Source organism: Phoca vitulina, unplaced genomic scaffold (genome assembly GCF_004348235.1).
Source record: "Phoca vitulina isolate PV1807 unplaced genomic scaffold, GSC_HSeal_1.0 scaffold19, whole genome shotgun sequence".
NCBI classification, from domain to species: domain Eukaryota; kingdom Metazoa; phylum Chordata; class Mammalia; order Carnivora; family Phocidae; genus Phoca; species Phoca vitulina.
The window spans coordinates 31,905,192-31,927,933 of NW_022589722.1; the positions used below are offsets into that span (position 1 = coordinate 31,905,192).

General features: G+C 53.1%; 1 protein-coding gene across 8 annotated transcripts in view; it reads left to right on the top strand.

Moving 5' to 3' along the window:
- Positions 1 to 22,742, top strand: part of TBC1D22A (TBC1 domain family member 22A) — a 584,905-nt gene that overhangs the window by 185,672 nt on the left and 376,491 nt on the right. For all 8 annotated transcript variants that reach the window (XR_004300946.1, XR_004300945.1, XR_004300943.1 and 5 more), the window contains one exon: positions 2,343 to 2,418. Coding sequence is in view for 2 of the 8 variants with exons in the window: in XM_032416658.1 (XP_032272549.1) it covers positions 2,343 to 2,418 (76 nt within the window). In the remaining 6 variants the exon portion in view is untranslated. The remainder of the gene's footprint in view (positions 1 to 2,342; positions 2,419 to 22,742) is intronic.

The following is a 22,742-nucleotide window of genomic DNA, read 5'->3' on the forward strand; positions in this document are numbered from 1 at the left end:
AGCAGGACCCGCAGGCCTGTCACCAGGTCCAGGAGACGGTCACGCCACCCCGGGAGCGCCGGCCTTTGTGCCTTGGCATCGCTCCAGGTGAGGCGGGTGCACGCCGCTCTTCTTGGTTTGGCGTGGGCAGAGACGCCACGGTTTGGAGCCCAGAGCCTGTCACCCCAGATCCACTCGGGGGAGATCGGCCAGCGGGAGGGCAGGGCTGATTGTCCATTTTCTGCGTCTGTGGAAATTCCTTGATGCCCGTAGGAGACTTTAGTTCTGTGCCCTGGTGGCGGCCACTCCTGCCCCGGCTCCGGCTGCCATGCGGGCCTGTGTGGTGGTGAGTGCGCGTGCGCACGGTGAACGCAGAGCTGACGGAGCCGGGGCCGGGGGCAAGGATCCCCCCACCTGAGCCTCCTAAGCTGCTCCACGCGGAGCATTTCACCTGAAAAGCCCCCTCGCAGATTCTGGAGCTGGCTGCACTGGGTGCTGTGGCCACGACCCCGGGGTCTCCCGCCGGCTGCCCCCTGTGCGGCCAGCTCTTCGGTCCCCTTCAGGTTTGGGCTCTGGGTTTTGTGGGCACGGCCCCTCGCTCACAGGGGGTGTCTGCACGGTTGACTGTCTGGGGTTGTTCGTGTCCAGCCTGGACTTGCCCTCCACTTCCCTCCTGGGCCCTGAATGCAGGCCGAGATGTGGGGCGGCTGCCTAGGAGCCGTCCCCGCCCGAATGATGGCCTCCCCTCCCCCCCCCAGTGCCCCGTGGTGCATGGCACAGCAGGAGTGCTCCCCACTGTCCACAGGGCCACAGCGACTGCCTGGTGGGCTGCAGTTGCCCACGTCACCCACACCTTCCCGAGGCCAGGGGTCTCGCTGTCCTGGGCGCGGCTTGTGCGGCCTGCCTGGTGTCGCTCCCTGAGGACGAGCCACTCCGTCCCAGCACTGGCCCAGCACGAGCCCGTGTGAGCCTCTGGGGCCAAGGCCTCTGTGCTCCCCAGAGTCCAGGGATCTGCAGGGTTGGCATTGGGGTCTTGATTGCTCCAGATTCTCTTCTCGTCCTTTCATCTTAGTGCATCCTGGGGGCTGCGGTGAAGAACATCCCCCAGGCCTCCTGTATTCATTTCCTGGGGGTGCTGTAACAAATCACCACAGGCTTAGTGGCTGAAAACAACACAGATTATGTGTTACTTCGTGGTTCTGGAGGCCAGGCTTCTGATGTGGCTCTTGTGGGCCTGACTCAAGGTGTGGGCCTAAGGCTCCAGGGAGATCTCACAACCTGCCCTTTTTCCAGCCCACGTCCTTTGCCTCGTTGCCCCTTCCTCCATCTTCAACACTGCTGCGGCAGGTCGGGTCCTTCTCACGCTCCTGTGGACTTGTCAGGACCCCGGGACTGCAGTGGGCCCTTGGCTAGTCCAGATAATTCCCTTTGGTCGGTGGATTGACACCTTTGTGCCCTTTGGCAGCCTCTGGGCTTAGGCCGTAGACCTCTTTGGGGCTGTCTCTGCCTTGCATGTGTGCCTTCGAAGCCCAGCGGCCCTTCTGAAGGTGACGGGGGTTGGCTGAGGCCCTGCCCTCGTTCCTCGGCACCTCTGGTAGTCTTGGGCCCTCCAGCATGGTCCCCTGACCTGGTCTCCTGTACACCTCGGAGCAGACCTAGAAGGCAGCATGATTGTCACGGTGTAGACGACCAACGGGAGCCGAGAGGTGACGATGCTTACCAAGGCTGCACAGCTCCAGAGTAGGAGGGTGGGGCTCCTTCTCCAGGTCTGTTTGACCGAGGACTCGTCCCCCTCGATGCCCACACTGGGTTTCCTGTCTCAGTTTATCGACTCCTTCACCTGGGTTCACCGAGAGTGGTCACACGCTCACTTTCCTCGTGCAGCGGCCGCGTCGGTGGCCCGGGGACTGCGGGCGGGATGTGGGCACCAAGAGCACCGGCCCAGGCGCCGTTCCGCCGCCGTTTTTCCGGCACCGGCGAGTCTGGCACCGGCGAGTGCCTGCTACCCGGGTGGCGGCCAGGCAGCTGCTTCCGGCACACGCTTCTCAAGGAGCTGTCCGTGCCCATGCCCGTTTGTTCCATGTAAATGTAAATATCTGCATTTACATAAAGAGATGCTCCGGTAGATGCTCCCCCAGGCGGGTGTGCTCGCCCTCTGATGTCGGGAAGGGCCTGATCTGACCCCAGATGGGATCCTGCTGCGGGTCGGCCGTTGTGACAGGGCCTGACGCCGCGGGCATGGATCAGGTGGTGACTTTGTTCCGCTGTGAAACTGTTCACCTTTGTTCCGACTTCCTTTTTCCCCTTTGGAAGGTGTGTTTTATTTTCTGTGCATATGATATTTGTTGTTATTTTTCCCTTAGGACAACTATACCTTTGCCCAGCCTGGGATTCAAATGAAGGTGAAGATGTTGGAAGAGCTCGTGAGCCGGATTGACGGTAAGCCTGCTTCCTGAGCACCTGTCTCCCTGAGGGCCCGGGAGGAGGCGGTGGGAGGCTTGGGACTGGCCCTCACCCTGCAAGGTGCTGTCCTCACTGAGCCTGGGGCTCCTAGCTCCACGGGGCAGGGCTGGGCATTCTTCTGGGGCGGGAGCCTCTCCCCTTCGTTTTTATTAAGGCAACATAATCAGAATTCAGTGCAGGCACTTTGCAGGAGGAATGAGTGTGCACAGAAGCGGGCAGCTTTCACTCCTTATTAAGCCCGATGATTGTCATAATCTGGGCGACAGCATGGTTGTTTATGGCTGTCCTTTGGCACTCTGTTCCCTGCCTTTGTGCATCATTTTGCTATCAAGGATGCTGGCGTAATTTCTCCATGGAATCCAATTAATTACCAAGTCTGGAAATAACATCTTTAATATTATAGAAAAATTATAGTGTGTGCTCGGCCGTTTTAGATTATGCTTTCATATTTAAGTGGAGGCTTTGAAATACTTTTTACCTTCATTCTTAAAATAATTTCCCCTATGATGTGCTGACTGTCATATTGCAATCTCAGAGTTTAATTAAATGAAAGTTGGGAGATAATGCCTGCCCATTCCAAGCATATTCTCCTGATAGTTTGTTACATTAATGAACAGCATTAACAAAGTGATACCAAGCAGAACCAGGCGTAGATTTGTGGCGCCAGCCGGTCAGTGATGAGGTACAAAGAGAAAGGCTCTTTCATAAAGAGCCTCATGTGAGCTCTGCAGGTGATTTTGCTGAATGTACAGAGAAATTGTACTTTGCTTCAAATGTAGACGCAGGGGTGTGCATTCCAACACTGCTTCCGCGTCCCTGTGCACTGCTTCCCCCTTGCCGTGCCGTTAGCAGCCGCAAACTGTAATGGTCATAATCTCCCCAGAAAGACACTTGGTTTGGGGAACTGTCGAGAGACATTATAAAATGGAGTCATACAAATTATAAACTCCATTTTGTTCCTTGATTGAATCTGATTTTCGACTATGTATCTAATGGTTATTACCTCATTTCCATACGGTGAAGTTTTTCACGGTTTTTCCAATAATACTTGATTTGATTCAGTATATTGAGCTGCTTTCCAACCTGTCTACTCAAAATACGGTTTCCTCCTTGTGTAACTGCATTTATTCTTAACTTCACAGTGAGATCTCTGGGAGATGGCTGGGTTTTCCCCACTAGCAGGTTCACAGCTGGCCCCAGTCTCAGTTAGTTCTTTGAAATATGATTTGCAGTAGATGTGAATTTCACATCCTGACTTCTTCGCTTCCCCTTGTGTCCCTTAGAAGGCGTATTTTCTGTTTCCGTGGAGGTTGGGAAGTAGTGGTTAGTGCTCATTTGTACCAGTGCTACAGTGTGGGGAAATGCTTGAACTGATTTTCTCTGGTGCTGTGGTTTAGAAAGAAGCACATTGCAGCTTTGCTGGATGATGGTTTAAAAGAGCAGCAACGACGACCAAAGGAATCCCAGCTCAAATGTACTTTTTTGTAAATCACATTTTTCGGTGCAATTTCTGAGGCGGGTCCTTCCGGCCTGCAGTTTTTGGCTTAAAGGATCCGTTCTTCACAACAGAGAAGCTTCTTTTATGTAATATATATGTAAAATATGTGAACGCTGTAGCCAGTTTGTAGCTGTTCTTCTAGTGAAACCTAAATACCAGGCTTTCCAAGCAGGAAGTACACACAGTGGATGGGGTTTGGGCTTTCTGGCTGGTGGGCGCCAGGGCCCCTTGGCAGCCCCTCGGGAGAGGCACCTGCAGGCCTCAGCTGTGTGAAGTCCACCCTCCCCTCATTTCATCGCTCACCTCTTAGAGAAATTGTGGACCAGGAACTTTTGCAGGGACTATAAAGATTTTATTAAGGGCAGGATATGCTAGGAAGAAAAATTGCTTAAAAAAAAAAAAAAAACCCACTGCCTCCTTTCTGCATTTTAGGGGAAGGACAGCATTTATTTTAGAGCTTTTTGGCACTTTGGTGAAGGAACACACCTTCGTGGGCTTGTTGATTAAGAAAGGTGAAATTAATTACATGAATAAAACTGGAAAATTCACAAATATGGGGAGATTAGACTGCTGAACAACCAAAGGGTCAAAGAAGAAATCAAAAGAGAAATCAAAAAATACCTTGAGGCAAATGAAAATGGAAAAGTGACATACCAAAATTTAGTGGGTGCAGCAAAAGTAGTTCTAAGAGGGAAGTTCGTACAATAAATGCCTACCTCAAGAAACGAGAAAAGTCTTAAATAAGCAACCTAACTTTACATCTCGAGGAACTAGAAAAAAAAGAATGAAGCCCAAAGCTAGTAGAAGGAAGGAGGTAAGAGATTAGAGCAGAAATAAATGGCTTAGGCAGATATTAGAAAAGATCAATGAAACGAAGAGCTGGTTCTTTGAGAAGTAAACAGAGTTGACAAACCTTTTGTGAGACTCACCAGAAAAGAGGGAGAGGACTCAGATAAGATCAGAAATGAAGAAGGAGACGTACAGCTGATATCACAGAAGTACAAAGAATCGTCAGAGATGACTATGAACAGTTATGTGCCAACAAATCAGACAACCTGGAAGAAATGGATAGATTTTGATTACCCACCAGCCAAGACTGAATCATGATGAATTAGAACGTCTGAACATCAGACCCATTTCTAGCAGGGAGACTGAATCAGTAATTAAAAGTCTCCCAACAAACAAAAGTCTAGGACCAGGCAGCCTCACTGGTGAGTTCTACCAAACATTCAAGGAAGGATTAATACCAATCCTTCTCAAACCTTTCTGAAAAAATAGAAGACGGAGGGACTTTTCTGAACACATTATGTGAGGCCAGCATTACTGTGATACTAAAACCAGACAAGGATGCCACACAAAAAAATTACAGGCCCGTGTCCTTGATGAACACTGGTGCAGAAATCCTGAACAAAATTCTAGCAAATTGAATTCAACAATATATTAAAAAGATCACACACTATGACCACGTTGGGTTTATTCCAGGGGTGCAAATATGGTTTGCAAATATGACAGCAATCAGTGTGGTCTACCACATTAACAAAATGAAGGATAAAAATTATAGGATCATCTCAATCGATGTAGAAAAAGCATTTGATAAAATTCAACATCCATTCGTGATAAAAACTTTTAATAGAATATAGGCATAGAAGGAACATATTTCAGCACAATAAAGGCCATGCATGATAAGCCCACAGCTAACATTATACTCAACTGTGAAAAGCTGAAAGCTTTTCCTTTAAGATCAGGAACAAGACAAGGATGTCTACTCTCACCACTTTTTTTTCAACATAGTATTGAAAATCCTAGCCAGAGTAATTAGGCAAGAAAAAGAAAGGACATCCACATTGTAGAAGAAGAAAAATTGTCACTATTTGCAGATAAGATGATATTATGTATAGAAAATCCCTGACTCCCTCAAAAAACCTCTTAGAATTAATAAATGAGTTTGGTAAAGTTGCAGGATACAAAATCAGTGCACAAAAATCTGTGGTTTCTTTACACTAATAACCATCAGAAAGAGAAGTTAAAAAAACAAGCCTATTTACAATTGCAACAAAAAGAATAAAATACTTAGGAATAAATTTAACTAACGAGGTCAAAGACCTGTATATCGAAAACTGTAAAACATGAATGAAAGAAGTTAAAGAAGATACAAATAAATGGAAAGATATTTGGCATTCATAGATTGGAAGAATTAATATTGCTAAAATGATCATACTATCCACAGCAATCTACAGATTCACTGCAATCCCTATCAAAATTCTAACGGTGTTTTTCAGAGAAATTGGACAAAGAATTCTAAAACATGTACGGAAGCACAAAAGACCCCAAATAGAGAACGCCATCATGAGAAAGAAGAATAAAGCTGGAGGCATCATGAGCCTCGATTTCAAACTGTATTACAAAAGCTATAGTAATTAAAACAGTATGGTATTGGCATAAAATCAGACACATAGATCAATGAAATAGAATAGAGAGCCTAGAAATAACCCCACACATATATGGTCAAATGATTTACAACAAAGGAGCCAAGAATTTACAATGAGGAAAGAACAGTCTCTTCAATAAATGGCGTTTGGAAAATTTATACAAAAGAATGAAACTGGACTGATATCTTACACCATTTGAGAATTAACTCAAAATGGATTCAAGACTTGAATGTACGACCTGAAACCTTAAAACCCATACAAGAAAACACAGGCTCATTGACATAGGTCCTGGCTATGGTTTTTTATATCTGTTGCCAAAAGCAAAAGCAACAAAACCAAGAATAAACAATTGGGACTACATCATACTAAAATGCTTCTGCACAGCAAAGGAAACCATGAACAAAATGAAAAGGCAGACCACTGAATGTGAGAAGATAATCACAAATCACATATCTGATAAGGGGCTAATATCCAAAACATATAAAAAACTCCTATAACTCAAGAGAAAAAAAAATCTGATTAAAAAATGGGCAGAAGATCTGAATAGACATTTTTCCAAAGAAGACATACAGATGGCCAACAGACACATGGAAAGATGCTCTATGTCATTAATCTTTGGGGAAATGCAAATCAAAATGACAATGAGCTAGGACATCTTACCTGTCATTAGAATGGCTGTTCTGGAGAAGGGAGCCCCTGTGTGCTGTAGGGATGGTAGGAATGCAGGCTGGTGCAGCCACTAACAGAATGGAGGTTTCTCAAAAAATTAAAAATAGAATCACCATATGATTCAGCATTTTCACTTCAGCGTATTTATCTGAACAAAATGAAAAAGCTAATTTGAAGAAATACCTCATGTTAATGCAGTATTATTTACAATAGCCAAGATATGGAAACAACCTAAGTGTCCATTGACAGAGGAACAGATGAAGAAATTGTAGTATACACACGTCCAGGAACGTTACTCAGCCATAAGAAAGGAAATCCTCCTGTTTGCAACAACATGGATGGACCTCAAGAGCATTATGCTAAGGGAAATAAGTCAGAGAGAGAGAAATCCTGTATGATCTCTCTTACATGTGCAGTCTTAAAAAGAAAAAAGAAAACACTGAAAGCCAGCTCATAGATGCAAGGAATGTATTGGTGGTTGCAAGAGGTCGGGGCTGTGGGGGTGTGGGGTGGGAGGAATGGGTGAACTTTTTTTTTAAAATAGTTTAAATACATTGATAAAAGTTAAAAGAGAAAAGAAAGGGAAGGTTTTATGGGCATGGCCCAGAAAGGACTAGTGTAGAGAAGACCTGAATTGCTCTGTAAAGTAAAGTTAAAGGAAGCCTGGAGTTCCAGCAGTTGTGTTGTGAAGAACGGACTGGCGAGGTGGAGGAGGACAGAGGTCTCGGGGCACAGAAGGAAGCATGGTGAGGAGGTAAGGGGAAGACCGGAAGAGAGACAGCATCACCGTCTTTTGTAGTGGGGAGGGTTGACTAAAGAACATCTCAAAGGCACTTTTAAAGGGGTTTTCTATTTTGAGTAGTGTTGTACCCCCTCTCTGCTACCCTTAAACCCTTCCTGAAAGTGTGTCATGTAGACAGGACGGGGCCCTGCCTGAGGAGAGACGGGCCTGTGTGCAGTGGAGCCAGGCAGAGTGGGAGGTCGCAGCCCGAGAGGCTGTGTGCTGGGCGGGGCAGTGCTGTGTCTCGGGGGGGCTGAGGTGGCTTCCCCTGTGGTGTGTGGGGCACAGGCAGTAGGACTCCCCTCAGAGTGAGAGCTGAAGACTTGAGCCACTTAGCTTGGAATGGAGGACAAAGGTGAGAGTGGATGAGCCCGGCACTAAAGTGCTGTTCTTCTAAGGGCATCTGCTCATCTGGAAAAAATATCCCTTCATGAGTTGTTGTTTTGACAGTCTCCTGGAGTGAATGGGTCGAACTGCCCCAGACAGAGAATGAGAGAAATGCCCATAACCTTCCTGGGACCGAGCGGAGTGACCAGCAGGGAAAAACTGGAATGGGACAGCCCTCATACAGTCTTGTACTCCTGGTTTATGTCACCTGGGAGGACCAGGGTTGTTTGAACCCCAGTTACGGTACTTCTCTACTGGAGCCTCACAGTGCTGGGGGGAAGCCAAGCAAAATCTATTCTGGAGGAAGGCACCAGAACTGACGTTTCTACAAATATGTGCATTTTTCAGGTAAAATGATCTGCACGTAGTCAAAGCTTATCACCCATTCGAAACTCCTTAAGTAGACCAAACAGAAGCAACAGGTATCAGAAACTGGTCCACAAAATGTTGTGCTTTTGTAATTCTTAGGCACATAGCATGAAACCATTATCCTTAACTCTGTATGAAAGGATAAAAACAGATAATCTTGAATATTATATATCTGTATAATTTTATATATCTGTATAATTTTACAGAAGAGATTTGAAAAGATGACCAAATAGGATTTCTGGAATTGAAAACTATGATAACCAAATTAAAAACGTGGTGGCTAGACACAGCTAAAGAGAACATGAGTGACCTGGAAGATGGTTGGAAGAGCCATAATAGAACCTGGAGAGTAAGGATGTGGAAAACACAGAAGGTAGGAGATCTAGGGGGTGTGGTCCGAAAGCCCGATGGGCGTGTGTTTGGAGTCACAGGAGGAGAAGAGAGAGGATGAGTGAGAATTTGGAGAAACAATAATGGAGATGTTCACTAAAAGTCCCGAAATGTACCACCTCACATATTTAAGAGACCAGTGGGTCCAGAGGAGAATTACTAACAGGGAAAACTGTATGCGAGCACATCCTTGTGAAGATTATTTACACTACAGACGAAGTCTTAAAGCAGCTGGAGGAAAAGATTATTTTCTAGGAACAGCTATTTGAGAACTGACTTCTCAACAAAAATATGAGAAGGTGTCCTCAACGTGCTGCAAGAATATACATCGCTGTAGGGCCTACATCCAGCAAGAATGCCTGTCTGGAATGAACTCGGAATTGCACGAGGCCACCTAAATATGCATTGTTTGCATTCCCTCTAAGAAACCGTGCACATCAGGAAGGGAAGCAAATAAAAGCACATACAGCCTACTCTTGCAGCGTAAGTAGGGACAGTAATTACTACGAACCCAAATCCCCTGTAAGTAGGCAAATCAACATCCATCCCCAGCCTGTGGGGAGGGCCAGGTGCAAAAAGTCTATGGAAAAGGGAAGTGGTATACGGGTATTTAAGGAGGAGTAGAACCAGCTAGAACCACCCCAGGAAGAAAAAAATTCCTGACAGCAGGTCTGTGGTCTGGTGGATCAGAGCATAGGCTCTTGGAAAACCAGAAAGGATTTGGGATTTCCTGGGTGAGTGGCCACGAAGACCTTAGCAGAAACCCATTTCTAACAGTTACTTGTACTATTCGAGCTGAATTCTTGGTCACAATTTTTTCGGCAGTGTGTGTTTCCTTAGGGATAGGGACTTCTGCCAAACAGTCCTTTATTTTGGCCCTGGAGTGCAGTAAGCAGCTTCCCGAGCAAGTGAGTTCCTGCCATGGCCAGTCAGCTTCCAGCGGCCCCCTCCCTGCCGAGGGACCTGGGGTGTTTCCTTGGGGCCATCCAGGTGCAAGTGGGAGGAGAGACTGAAGGATTAAGTCTGGGCACCAGCGGACCGGGGGCAGGCGAGAGAGCCGATTAGACGGGGTGGCGGCAGTGCATGGAGTGGGGTGGATCTCAGGCATAGGGAGCCCGTCATTTATTCACAAAACAACTTTGGGCTTTTTAAATTTTGCTCATACATGTATTTGATTTCTTAATCTGCTACCAGATGTTGTTTCTTCTTCGATCTCGGGGAGAAATAGATCGCCCCCGGTGTTTGGTGTGGCTCACTGTCCTCTAGTGTGCTGGAGTGGCCTTTTGAGTTCTCTGTCCCTCTCGCAGTGGCCAGACTTTTTCTGGGAGGGGCTGTGCACGGAGCCGTGGTTCACAGAAATCCATAGCAGCATCAGTGGGTTCTCTGCAACCACTGGGTGACTGTGGGTACATGGGACAGAGGCCCCTGATTGTCCTGGCTGTGGCCCGGAAACCCTCTGCCGTCTGCCATGGGCCTCTGTGCTCGCACGCGCCAGGAGCCACAGTGGGCCTGTGGGGGCTGCTGGCGTGCTGGCCCTCGGCAGCTCCAGTGGAGGCTGGAATGTTCTCTGCAGAACCTGGAGGACCCGAGCGCACAGGTGTGTGTGTGCACAGGTGTGCTGGGTCTGTCCGCACCAAACAGTAGGGGATGATGATCGGGATGGTTTTGCAAGTTGGATGCTGTGCTGCTTTTCCCCAAGTCCCTCTACCCTAGCAGTGCCCCTCTGCCCCCACCCCCAGGATTGGTGGTGTCTCCCCTTCTTCCGCTTCTCCTCTGTTGGCCACCATCCGTTCTTGCCAGACTCTGGCACACACTGTCGTGTCCTCTGCTTCTTCGGGACTGGTTAGAGCTGAGCTCTCGGGCATGGTGTAGGAGCACAGAGCCTGGCACCGGAAGTGCATCGAACATGCACATCGACCAAATCCTGAATGGCGGAGTGTGGAAATCCACGTGGGGCGGAGGCCGGATATCACTGGTACGGTCACAGGAGGCTCGGCGAGGGCCGGGAGCAGACAGCCGGCGAGTCTCAGCAGCTTTAGCAGCAGGCACGTCCCTCGTGGCTTGGCTGGGGACTCTGTTCTGTGCAGTTCTCACTTTGGGACTCAGGCTGAGGGAGCCGCCGCGCTCAGGAGTATCCTTGCCCGGATCCTGTGATGGAAGGAAGAGGGTTTTGGGGAGTCCTCATAGGCTCTTCATGCTTCCAACAGAAAGTGGTTCCTAAAACTCTGCTGCTCTTCATTGGCCAAACCAAGTCATGTGCTGTGGCCAAAGTCAGGAGCAGAGAGGTCCCCTGCCCACTCCCCCTCCCCCCGGGCCCATGTAGAGCCTGGTGCTTGGGTGGACGGCGCTGGGCATGCTGATCACAGCAGAGAGATGAGGTCACAGGTGCGTGTGCTCTCACTATTTCTGGTAGTTGTCAGTCTGTTCCCTACTTACTGAATGATTTTCGTAGGTAAAATCTCAAGTTCCCACCAACAATTTAGTCATTTAATGCTGTAATAACAAGCAGAGATGAACACTCCTCAGTCTGGGAGAAGGTCAAGTGTAAAGCACCTACGGGAGTGTCCACATCACACCTAGAACGCTTACGCATCTGAAAGAAATTTCAGTGTTGCAGCACAACCAGACGATACCCCTTATACGTTTATTGCTGTTACGTCTGCTACATCTGACGTTAGGTTGCGAGAGCCCCTGACGCCCCACAGTCCCCATGTTCAGCCCTGGGGCCCTTCCAGCGAGAGACCCTGTGACAGAACCTGGGCAGCTTTTGTGACGTAAGAGGATATAAATGAAATACTTGCCACATCTTCTGTTTAAAAACATAATGGAGATCCTCTTTCAGTATTAAAAAAAGTGTTTGAAGATACACAGCCTTAGCAGGTAGATAAATGTGGTTATGTCTGTGCTTGGTTTTTTCAGAAGACTTCAAGTCTGATCGTAAAACATTGCTTCAGAGATTAGCATCCCATGGTGGGTAAAATGGGCACAAAAAGGGGACCCAGGGGATTGTTCCTGGTGATGGGGCGGCTTTAGGACAGAGACAGGCCTGTCATCCGCCCCCCTGAGGGCCCAGAACTGCTTGATGTCCCCTGGGCCTGGGGTCTGCTTGGCTCTGCTCTGAAGTTCCCAAAGACCATAAACCTGGGAGGCCCCGGCAGGCCAGGAGGAGGAGAGAAACCTGGTCATTAATCAGCCAGGCTGAGCCAAGAGCTTCTATGGATGGATTTCCATCTTCAGCGTTGAGCCCGACTCCAGGCTGCTTGGGGAGGCCAGAGCCAAGCACCAGAAGTGTCTGCTGTCGGAGTCCTAATCCAGACCTCGCCTTCTCTCCTTCCGTGAGGAATGGGGATAAATCCTTCTTCCTGCCTGGTCTTAGCAGTGCCAGATTTAGCAAGTGAGAGTAAGGAGCACCCAGTTAGATTTGAATTTCACATAAATCGTTAATTTTTTATTTTTATTTTTATTTTTTTAAAGATTTTATTTATTTATTTGACAGAGAGACAGAGAGGGAACACAAGCAGGGGGAGTGGGAGAGGGAGAAGCAGGCTTCCCGCGGAGCAGGGAGCCCGATGCGGGGCTCGATCCCAGGACCTGGAATCATGACCTGAGCCGAAGGCAGACGCTTAACGACTGAGCCACCCAGGCACCCTTAAATCGTTAATTTTTTAGCATAAGTATGACACATACTGAAATTCAGATTTCACTGGGCCTCTGGCAGTTCTGTGCAGCTGAGCCCAGGGGGTGTCCAGGTCAGACTCGGACCCGGGCCTAAGCTGCAGGCTGCCTCTGCTTCTGGGTTGCAGGTGGTGGTGAAAATCTGCCTCCGTGTAGTGGGCTACTTGGAATTTAAGAGTATGTGCGTGTGCACGTGCGCACACTCTCTTACACCCTCCACCCCACACTTCACATGTGGTTCCTTCTATTGACGTGGTTACTGTGTCTGAAGCCAGTTACTTTTCCATTTTCCTGTGGTGTCATTTGATGCTCGTCACACATTCCTGTTACCCGACGCGCCAGAGGAGGGGCTGCCTGTGTCCTCAGGCTGGGGAGCTGGGGTCTTGTTCGTGGCCACGGGCTTCAGTTGAGCCATACGCCAGCCGAGCTCATTTGCCTTCAGCGCATTCGGGGTGGTGAGGCTGGTCACGGAGCGAGTTTTCACGGGAGCTCACTCTTCTTCATTGGTTTTGACCAGACTCTGACTTACTAATTACGATTCTCTGAAAGGCTGATCTGGGAGCCCTTGACCGCCCTGGTGAATGCATTCACGGTCACGCAGAGCCTGACTGCCCTGCGCGTGGTTGGGTGGGTTTTTCTTTGCAGTGACCGTGGGCGGGCCCTTTGGAGAGCTGCCCTGGTCGGTCAGGTGCAGGAGCTCAGCCGTGACGGCCGGCCCGTGGCGGCGCAGGACAGGTGCCTTGTTGACCCGAGCCAGGCAGTCTCGGTCTTCCTTTCTGCCTTCGGGGGCTTAATCAGATTCGCATTTTCTTTCTCTCTGGTGCACTGTCCACGCTGCTGCAAGGTTCTGCTGGGAACAGCAGTGGGGCCTCCGGGCCCTTCTCAGGTTGACCCAGCCCTCCTCCCCCTCCAGCAGCCCTAGGCCGGCACACCCTGGCTGGTCGCTTTCCATCCAGCAGGACTTGTGATCCCAGCTTCTGCTCTGGTCCTTGTTCTTGTTGTTTTCTGGGCCTGAAACGTCTTTCACCTCCTGCGGCTTCCTTCCCCGGCGGCCAGGTATTCTGGTGCTTGCTCTGAGCACCCCAAGTGCAGGCGGTGCTTGCAGGAGACGGGAAGAGTTTGCTGCGTCCAGGGGAGGGTAGCCAGTGTGGAGTGAGTGTCCGACAGGACTCGGCCTCAGGGAGCTGAGACTTGGGGAGGCAACCTGCATACCGGGAGCAGGAGACAGTGAAATGCAGCCTGGGAAGCACTTTGTGAATCCTGTGCTCCATGACCCCGTGTGCCTGCCGTGGAGGGGAGTCTGCAGGAGGCCCCCCCCTTGGGTTAGAGCCAAGAAGGTGCTGTTGACAGTCCCAGGAGGTTGTCACACCAACCTAGGCCCAGGGCAGGCCCAAAGCTTCTGGGTCCTACAGCGGTTTCCTCCGTGATGGCTTTTAGGTTGTGGGCGGTCACTGAGGACTTCTGCAGTGTGTCACTGGTATGCCACCAGCAGCCCACTGCACACAAGGCACTCCCTGGGGCCTGGGACATGTGTCCAAAACTCTCTGCAGGGTGTTTGTGGTGTGGTGGCATGGGGGTTGCGTACAAGTGATCGGTGACTGTTCCCAGGAGCAGTGACCGAGTGTCACTGAAGGACAGGCACGTTGTGTGAGCACAAGGGAGAGGCAGAGGCTCCTCACCGCTCCCCATTCAGATGGCGGCCACAGGGATCAGCAGCAGGTGGCCAGTGGGGCCTGGCTGTGTCGAAAGGGGGCTTGGTCATTCCCCAGGTGGCTCCCTCATAAAGTTGGCCCGGGGACCCTGCCTGGGGTCTGAGACAGATGGGTCTTCTCACCTCTTTCTTGGATCCTCATCTCGTGGCTGGTCGGTGTGGGGGCTGGTGTGTAAAGCAGACTCTGTGCCCAGTTGCCCTGTCCCCTGCCCCATGGAGGATCTCCTCACCTCAGCTGGTCGGGAGCTGCAGCAGGAGGGGGCAGGGATGGGCCGGGGTGGAGGAGCACGTCTGCGGGCCCGTGTCTAGAGGGCAGGCTGTCCCCAGCCTGGGTAGTCCGGCATGCAGGTGGGAGCAGAGGCAAACCCTGGCTCTTGGACAGGCCTGCGGTGCAGCATGGCGGGAGGGGAGGGGGCAGGCTCCCTCCCTGCTGCGGGCACGTGGAAGCCCTTCCTCTGGGGTGCGGATTTGGTGCTTGAAGAGGAGTGAGCAAGCTGTGGTGTGTAAGCGGGTGCAGGCTGAGCTCCGACCGGGGGGTTTTGGTCTCCTCGCGAGGGGGAAATGCCAGCCCACGAGCAGAACGGGAGGCTGGTTGAAGCCAGGTCTGCAGGTTAGAGGAGAGAAGACGGGGGCGCCCTGCTGGGGTTCCGAGGAGGGATGCTTGACCGCTGCCCTCTCGTGACCACTGGTCAGCACAGCGTGAGCCCTCGGAGGCCGGCCGGCTCGCGCTCTGGCTGCAGCTCATCTTCCATGAGCCCTTGCGCTCCCGGACGTGAAGGCGGTGGCAGGCAGCGCGGGCCTGTATGCTGGAAGCCTTGTTCAGCGTCCGAGCCCACCGTCATCACTGCCATCTTTCCTCCCGCCTTGCAGGTGGTTAGGGGCGGGTGGTGGGCCGACACTTCTTCGAGCGCTGGGGAGTGTGGTCTCGGGACTCTGGCCACAGTCGCCTTATTGGGTGGCCAAGGGCCCTATGTGCCCTGGCTCCCTGCGCAACCCCTCTGCCCCGTCCCCGGGGAGCCCGTTAGCTCTGCCCGCACCCAGGACACTGAGGGTGACCATTAGTATTTTTAAAACTGTACACTTCCACCCCGAGGGAACCAGAAGCCAGAATGCATTTCCGGGGAACAGCTCTCCCTCTGTGTGCATGGCTTTGTCTACTTGTATGTTTCTCCTCTCCTCTGTGTTTTAATTTAGGGTAAATGTGATTTTAATGAAATTTCTCTGAAAGCTGTCTTGACTGCATTGTAAGTTTAAAATTGACTTATTCGTTCAAGATAGAATTCAGTTACATCTAGTAAACTAGATTCAGCTTTATCACCATCCAAGTGAAAATATTTTTATTACTGCTACAAGGTAAGCAGTCGGAGAGCAGAGAATAAATCAGTGGCACCGCTCCAGCCGTGGAGCATTCAGCGTGCGACGGTGAAAAATAACCAGCTCCCTCTGCCCCGCTCGCGTCCTCATTAGGCCCCAGGATGGCTGATGTGAGCATTTGGAATGATAGTGATATTTCACTGGAGACATATGAACCTGGTGACTGGCAGAGCACATGTGGACTGGCAGGGACGTGGGCCGCGTGGCATCGTGGGGCCGCACGGCGAGGCGGAGTGTGCCGTGCGGGGCCGCGCTCCTGCGCCAGGCTCCCCGGTCTCAGCTAGGGCTTTGTGAACGTGGTCCTTTCTTGCTGCAGCTCGGTACCGTGCACGTCCGGGCCCCCCACTCGCGGAGGCGGCAAAGCCACCCCAGCACCGGGGGCGTCAGGGGCTCCTTCAGCCGAGCTGATTTAATGTGCTTTCACTTGAAAACCGGTGTGGGTATTTTGTTGCATTGTGGGGAAGAAGGATGCGTTGCCAGGTACCAGAAGATCAGAGGACTAGAGGAAGTGTTGTGGAAGCCCAAGGTCATCTGTTAGGAACGTGTGCCCGGGTTCTGGTTCCGCCTGTTACACACCCGAGCTTGGCCCTGCCGTTGCAGAGAGCAGCCGCGTCTGGCCGGTGTCTGCCGCGTACCCGGCGCCATCCTCAGGTCTTCACCTCTGTTACCGTGTTGACTTTCTGCAGCAGCCGATGAAGTGGTGGAGTCAGCCTCCCCATTGGAGGATCCAGGTCCTTCTCTGGCTCCCTTTGCCCACAGGCTGGGTGAGTCCCACATCGCCTCCAGCTCTGCCCATCCTGGCTCGGTATTGAACACGGAGAGCCATCCCAGCTCTCTCCCACGTTGGGGGCCCAGCGGTGTCCTGTGGGCTCAGAACCCTGCCTGTCCCTGCCTGTGCCCCGGGATTTCCTCGGGGAGCAGCAGGTGCAGTGTGCTCTGGTGATGCCCCCCACTAGACCCCTGTCCCCAACCCTCACATGGTTCCTCACATGGTTCCTCTTGGGACTCCTGGCCAACATCTGGTGCCTTCCGGTGCCCCAGCTCCATGCCACCCTGTGAGGGTGGAGGAGGTCCGGAAGTCTAACATGCCATCTTGAAATAACAAGTGGGTCCCTTCTCCTGGCTTTGAGCCTGTGTCTCTGGCTTCCTGCAGAATTCCCAGCAGCCAGCAGGATGCCCGGCGTGCACACTGTGCCCGTTCCACATTGGCATGTTGCTGGATTCATGGATCAAGGGTTACTGTAGCATCCTGCACATGAGGGCTCCCTCAGTGTGAGAGGCTTTGACTTGCTTCCACACAGTCTGAAGATGAGGCTCTCTGTTTACAGAGTGGATGTTTGGGGGGCGTGGGTTAACGTAGTCTCTGTGTGGGGTATCCTTGTCTCCGTGTGTTCATGTACCCTGGGGGTCTCCTCCGTGCCTTTGTTCTGCCTGAGACTCTCAAGTCTCCATCCGTCTGCCCTTTCATCCATGGAAGGGGTGATCTGGCGTGTGGACAAGCTCTGTAATCTGAGCATGCACGACCCCTTCTAACTGCTGTGTAATTAGGAGAAGTGACAGGAAAACACTGGGTGTGAGGACAAATGACTGGGTAAGTGTTGACTGTTTTGATTGTCTGAGAATTGTCTTGCCTCCGTGTGAATGTCCCCCCAGCTGACTGAGCAGGGCCCTTTCCTCACCTGCTGGCCCCTTGGATTTATTGGCTTCTCCCACGAGCTGCCATTGTGCTGGTTGCAGGGACAGTGCTCTTTGGAGGAGCCTCGATCTGGGCTATCAGTCTTCAAATATATTTCCCACCATCCCCAAGGATTGTCAAGATAATCTGGGAGGTAGCACCTGCCAGAGCTTTGAAATACTGCGCTCCACCGTGAGACATGGGAGCTGAGTGCCCCAGTGACTCGGGGGCCCGGAGCTCCCCAGCCCCGCAGCTGTTGCGGCCTGACACTGGCCTGGTGCTGGACTTCTCTGCTCTGCCCCCGCCCTCACCAGCCAGCCATTGCCGCAGGAGCCAGGAGCCAGGTCCCAGGGCCCTCCCTCTGTCGTCTCGGAGCCCGCTTTTGGGTCAGGCCTGTAGCCCGTCCTGCCATCTCCCAGGCCAGAGTGGTGTGTCGGGAGAGTGGGGCTACATGTAGCCTTGTCACTTGGGGCCCCTCTGTGACCCCCTCCGGCTTCCTGCTCTTTCTCTAGCCCTTGCTGCCTCTCCGACCCTTTGTGTTTTCTTCCCAATTTAAGCTTGTTTTCAGGTGTTCCCCCTGGATAGGTCGAGAGGGACTTATTTTCCTAAAACCGAGGGACAGCTCTCCTCCCACGCTTGGACTGCAGGGCCCCAAGAGGGTCTTGGAGCGAGTGGCCTGCGGGTGGGGCCGCACTTAAATCCCCTGCAGGACAGGGGGGTTAGCTGATGTTTTAAGACCTTATTGATGAGTGTGGATGGGCTGTGACCGCTGAGGACATTCTGTCCTATATCAGAAGACAGGACGTTAACAGTTGCCCTGGGAGTTCTTTCTTGCAGGCCCGGACATAGCATGGAATCAGGGGGGAGGCCCTCCGAGATCATCTGGCCGCCACCACCCAGCCCGCTTCATGGCGTCTGGAGGCCATCGTCCCTCCTGTGTTGGCTGGGCTGTTTCCGGAGGGCTGGGGAGAGGGTCTCCTATAACTGTGCTTTCAGCTCGCAGGGCAGCTGAGGCCGGGCCGATGTGCCAGCGTCAGAGATGCCGTCTGTCTGCGTCCCAGGCCTTGCCTTCCGCAGAACCAGTCGGAGATGCTGTGACCGGAGCGCCCTCACCGTGAGGAGCAGTGTGCTTTTAGCCGCTCAAGTGGGGAGCATGTTTACCCCGGGAAGTGGTGATGGCCATCCAGTGTGTAACGGAACGCAAGCACGTGAGGCCTTCTGAGCTTGTGATTTAGATGCTTTTCTCCTTAATGATGATCTCTCTCTCACCCTCCGTCCTGAGATTGATGTTCAGGTTTATTGCCAAACCGAGACTAGTTAATTAAATTGTAAGTAGAGACTTCCAAAGACAGTGATTCTCCTTGACCTTAAGAAGAAGAAGTTGTCTTGGTTTTGAATGTAGGCCATCAAGTTCTGGTTTTGAAATGATTCCCCAAAGTCATTTTTGTTCGTGGTTACAAGTTGCTGGAGAACGCGAGTGGTTTTCTCTCCCTCACCATAAAGCACCAGTGTGCCTCTGAAAACCAGGACAGAAGGCAGCCTTGCAGCTGCATTTCCATGCTGGGCTGGCTGGAAGAGGAGTTTCTATAGTGGAGGTCACCTTCCCCGCCCGTAAGCCATCGGCTCTCAGGAAAGACTGGGGGGCACTTCCTCGCTTTACTCTCCGTGGCCGCTGTGCCCTCCATGCTTCGGGCTGTGGGTCCCGGGTGGGCCCCCTGCGGGACACCATGCTTCCCCATGCTTCTCCATGCTCCCTCTCAGCCACGCACCCCTGTCACCGCGCAGGGGACGGTGCAGGCCCAGCGTGTGCCCGCAGCTCTTCTCGCAGGTTAGACCTCCCGCCCTCTGCCGGGTCCCTCCGTGTGACCCCTGGTTTCAGACCCCTGTGCGTTTGTGTGCATTTGTGTGTGTGTGACTGCCCCAACCTCGGGTCCCTGCCCTGTGAGGACCACCCCTCCCCCCGGCTAAGGGTGAGGGCCCTGCCGAGGGTGTGTGCAGCGGCCCCCCGGGGGCTGCAGCCCCGGCCCCGCGGTCATGTACTGGCACAGGGCAGTAGGATGGGCCCGCAGACTCTCCGCTTGGAGTCCGACGGTGCCACATCTGTAGGAGCACGGGGTGCAGCAGGGTGTCACAGGGCTGAGCGGGGCCCGGGCCGCAGCTTCTGTCGCGCAGTCCGTCGTGTGCACTGCGTGACTGGGCGTGGGGCTGAGGGGTGCTGACGGAGCCGGGAGGCGCTCCCCACCATGGCGCCGGGGGGCGGGGCTTCTGAGCATCCGTCCCTGCACCACCGGCCCTTCATCTGGTCCGCACAGAGCATCCCCAGAACAGGTGATGCTTGGAGCTTCTGTTGAGTGGATTATAGAGGAGTGAGAATCCACGGCCCACCCTCTTTTTACACTTGGATGCCTCCCTCCTAATGGCAAAGAAACCTGCAATTCAGCTTGAATCTGTAATTTCCCACTTGATCTTCCTGTAGGTCTTTCTGTTTCGCCCCTATATGCAGAAACAGCTCCAGCAGGAATTGTATCTTGTCTCGCAACCACCCTGGTACGATCATTCTGGTTAAGCAAAGCTTACTGTGGCCCCGTCCATCTGCTTCCCAAGGATAGCAGACAGGGAGCCAGGGTTGGAGAGACCTGCTGGGACGCGGAGGTGGCAGCCAGGCAGGGTGGGGGAGTGGGGGGGAGCTTGTTCTTCAGAGCGGCCTGGCCCTGGAGCATGCTGGGGACCTTAACCCTCGCCTGTGTAGGTGGGCGGCCAGGCCATCTACTGAGCGCGGTTAGCGGAGGACCTCCCATCTTCTCGTGGAGAGCAGCCTCTGTGTATCTGCCGCTCAGGCTCCTGCAGACCCCCTGCCTGGCCTCCCAAGCCTCTGCCGGGCCCTCCACACTTGGAGAGCCCCCTAGGTTGACTGAGCAGCTGAGGGTTGAATGAAGGCCATTGCAAGATTCTCCCTGGTTCTGCCCCTGCCTGCTTCCCATGAGCCCACCCCCTCCAAGTAGCGCCAGGCTTCTCTAGCTCGTTAGAATTGCGTGCACTGGTGCCCCGTCCTGGGAGCCTGGGTGGACCTGCGGGGAAGCCCCCGAGCCCTTGCCGGCGTGCTAGCCAGCCTGGTCTGGGCAGCTGGACTCTGGTGTGGGTACTGACATCCAGGTCCCCCGATCCCACTGTGGTGCCCTGTGGCGCCCTTGGGTGGATGCTTGGGGAAGCTGCCTTCACGATATCTGCCGTTGCGTCTTTGGATGTCCTTGCCCCAGTTTACCCATGTGTCCCCTAGGAGAACAAGCCTCATCGTTCACTCATCCTGAGGGCCACGCCAGGAGAGGCTGTATGCGCAGAGAGCACCTCCGTGCCCAGACTGCGAGTGTCCATGGAAGGTTCTAGAACTCTGCTGCCCGGTCCCCTAGATGTCTTCAGGAGCACGGCGCAGCACTGCCCTTGAATCTGTGGTGCAGGTAGCCCCTGAGCTCGTCTTTTGCCCGTTGCTCAGGCTCCGTTCCCCTGCTCCCTGAGGCCCTGTGACGTGGGGCTGGCTCTGCCCCCCGTTACAGCTGCCTGTTTCCTGCTCGCTGTCTCCTCGTCAGGGAGCCTGGGGTGCAGGCCTTCAGGCCCTGGCTCCGAGGCAGCCCTGGGTGGGCCTCTCCTTTGCTCCTGCTCAGCATCCCTGGAGTCCCTCCTGCATCCCCTGCTTCCATACCCCTGCCCCTGTGTGAGCGGCAGTCTTCCTGAGGCCAGGCTCCCTCTCAGAGGCAGGACACAGAGCAGTGGCAGGATCTGAGCTGACAGCGTCCTCTAGAAAAAAATAGACCAGCAAGAACCTTGGGAAATGATTTCAAGAAAGAGGAGTTTTTCTTTTTCTGTTGTTCTCTGCTCCAAGAAATGGATGAGGAGCACTTGGGAAAGCTTGTGCCCAGAAAAGGAGGGCGCGTGGGCAGGGCGGGAAGTCACCTCTGTGCCCTGCGGGCATGCGGACCCCAGTGCGTGCAGACCCCAGCCTGCAGACCCCAACGGGCTGCTGCTTCTCAGCTCAGAAGGGCACCGGATGCTGCGGGTCCTCCAGGGGCACCAAGAGAGCAAATGTGTGGGGTGGGGCCTGGGGGTCCCTGCCTGGGGGGCGATGGGGATGGCAGGGGATCCTGGGTTCACTCCTGGATACCTCAGTGTGTTTCCCCTAAATAAGAGTCTTCTCTCCGTAACCATAGTGCTCCCTCCAAAGCCAGGAGATTGACCTTGATGGAAGAACTGGCATCTCGCCTGCAGACCCCGTCCAGCTGTCAGTCCACGTGTCACCGCGCGTCCCCGATCCCACGCTGCCTTCAGTTGTCTTTTCTCGCCTGGGACAGACTTGGCCTTTCTTTGTGTTTCGTGACTTTGCTGTTTTTGAAGCGTGCACATTCGGGTTTTGTTGTTTTGTTTTCTTGCCAGAATGTCTGTTAATTTGGGCTTATCTGTTCCTTCCTGGTGTGAGATCCAGATGTTGGCAGGAATCCACAGACGGTGACCCTGGCCTCCTCAGGGATCCTTGAGGACACGCGGGGCAGGCCGTCTGTTGCTGGTGATGTTGGCTGTGGTCGTGGGCTGTGGGGGCGTCTGCCAGGCTTCTGTCTGTGCTGAGAAGTGTCTTGTGAGGAGCCTCGGCTGGATCAGCTGTGCCGCCCGCCCTCCGGCCTTTCACACTGCTTTGGGCATCCCTAGGTCAGCACGTTGTCCGGGGCAGTTGCTCCTGGGGTTTGCTAACGCGGCCATGCTCCTGCATTTGTTAGTTGCTCTCCTGCTGGAAGTGTGTGTTTGTGTGTTTGAGCTTGGGGAGTCCTGTGTTTTTCACCAGGTTACAGGTCTTTCCTAAAACTAATCATTTTGATGCTCAGAATTTCCCAGCTTGGTGCAGGAGGTCCTTGAGGGAGCATTCCCCCGACAAGGAGGGGACAGCGGAGTAGCTCCGGGGTGGCACGTCACATTTGGTCTGAGAGCCCCGTGGGCGTGTCTGCAGGCCGTGTGGGGGGAGTCCTGGGGCGCCGCGGGCTGAGAGGGAAGGTCGTGTGTGAGCTGGTGGGCCCGAGCCCCACGTGGGCACTGAGGCCTCTCTCTCCACCGGCTGGTGGGAGGCACGTGGGGGGCGGTCCCCGAGAGCCTGGAGGGACGGGGTCTGCGGTTGGCTTTCTCAGTGAACCCAAGTCTTCTGAGAGGCAGGGTGGGGGCAGGCTGTGGGCTCCCCTCTCTGCCCACGGCTGGTTTCCTGGGGGCAGGGGTCTCCGTGCACAGGCAAGCGACTGTTCACACTTGTAGGTTAGAGATGAGGAAGCAAAGAGCAAACTGCATTTAGGTCCTCCTCAAGGCAGTTC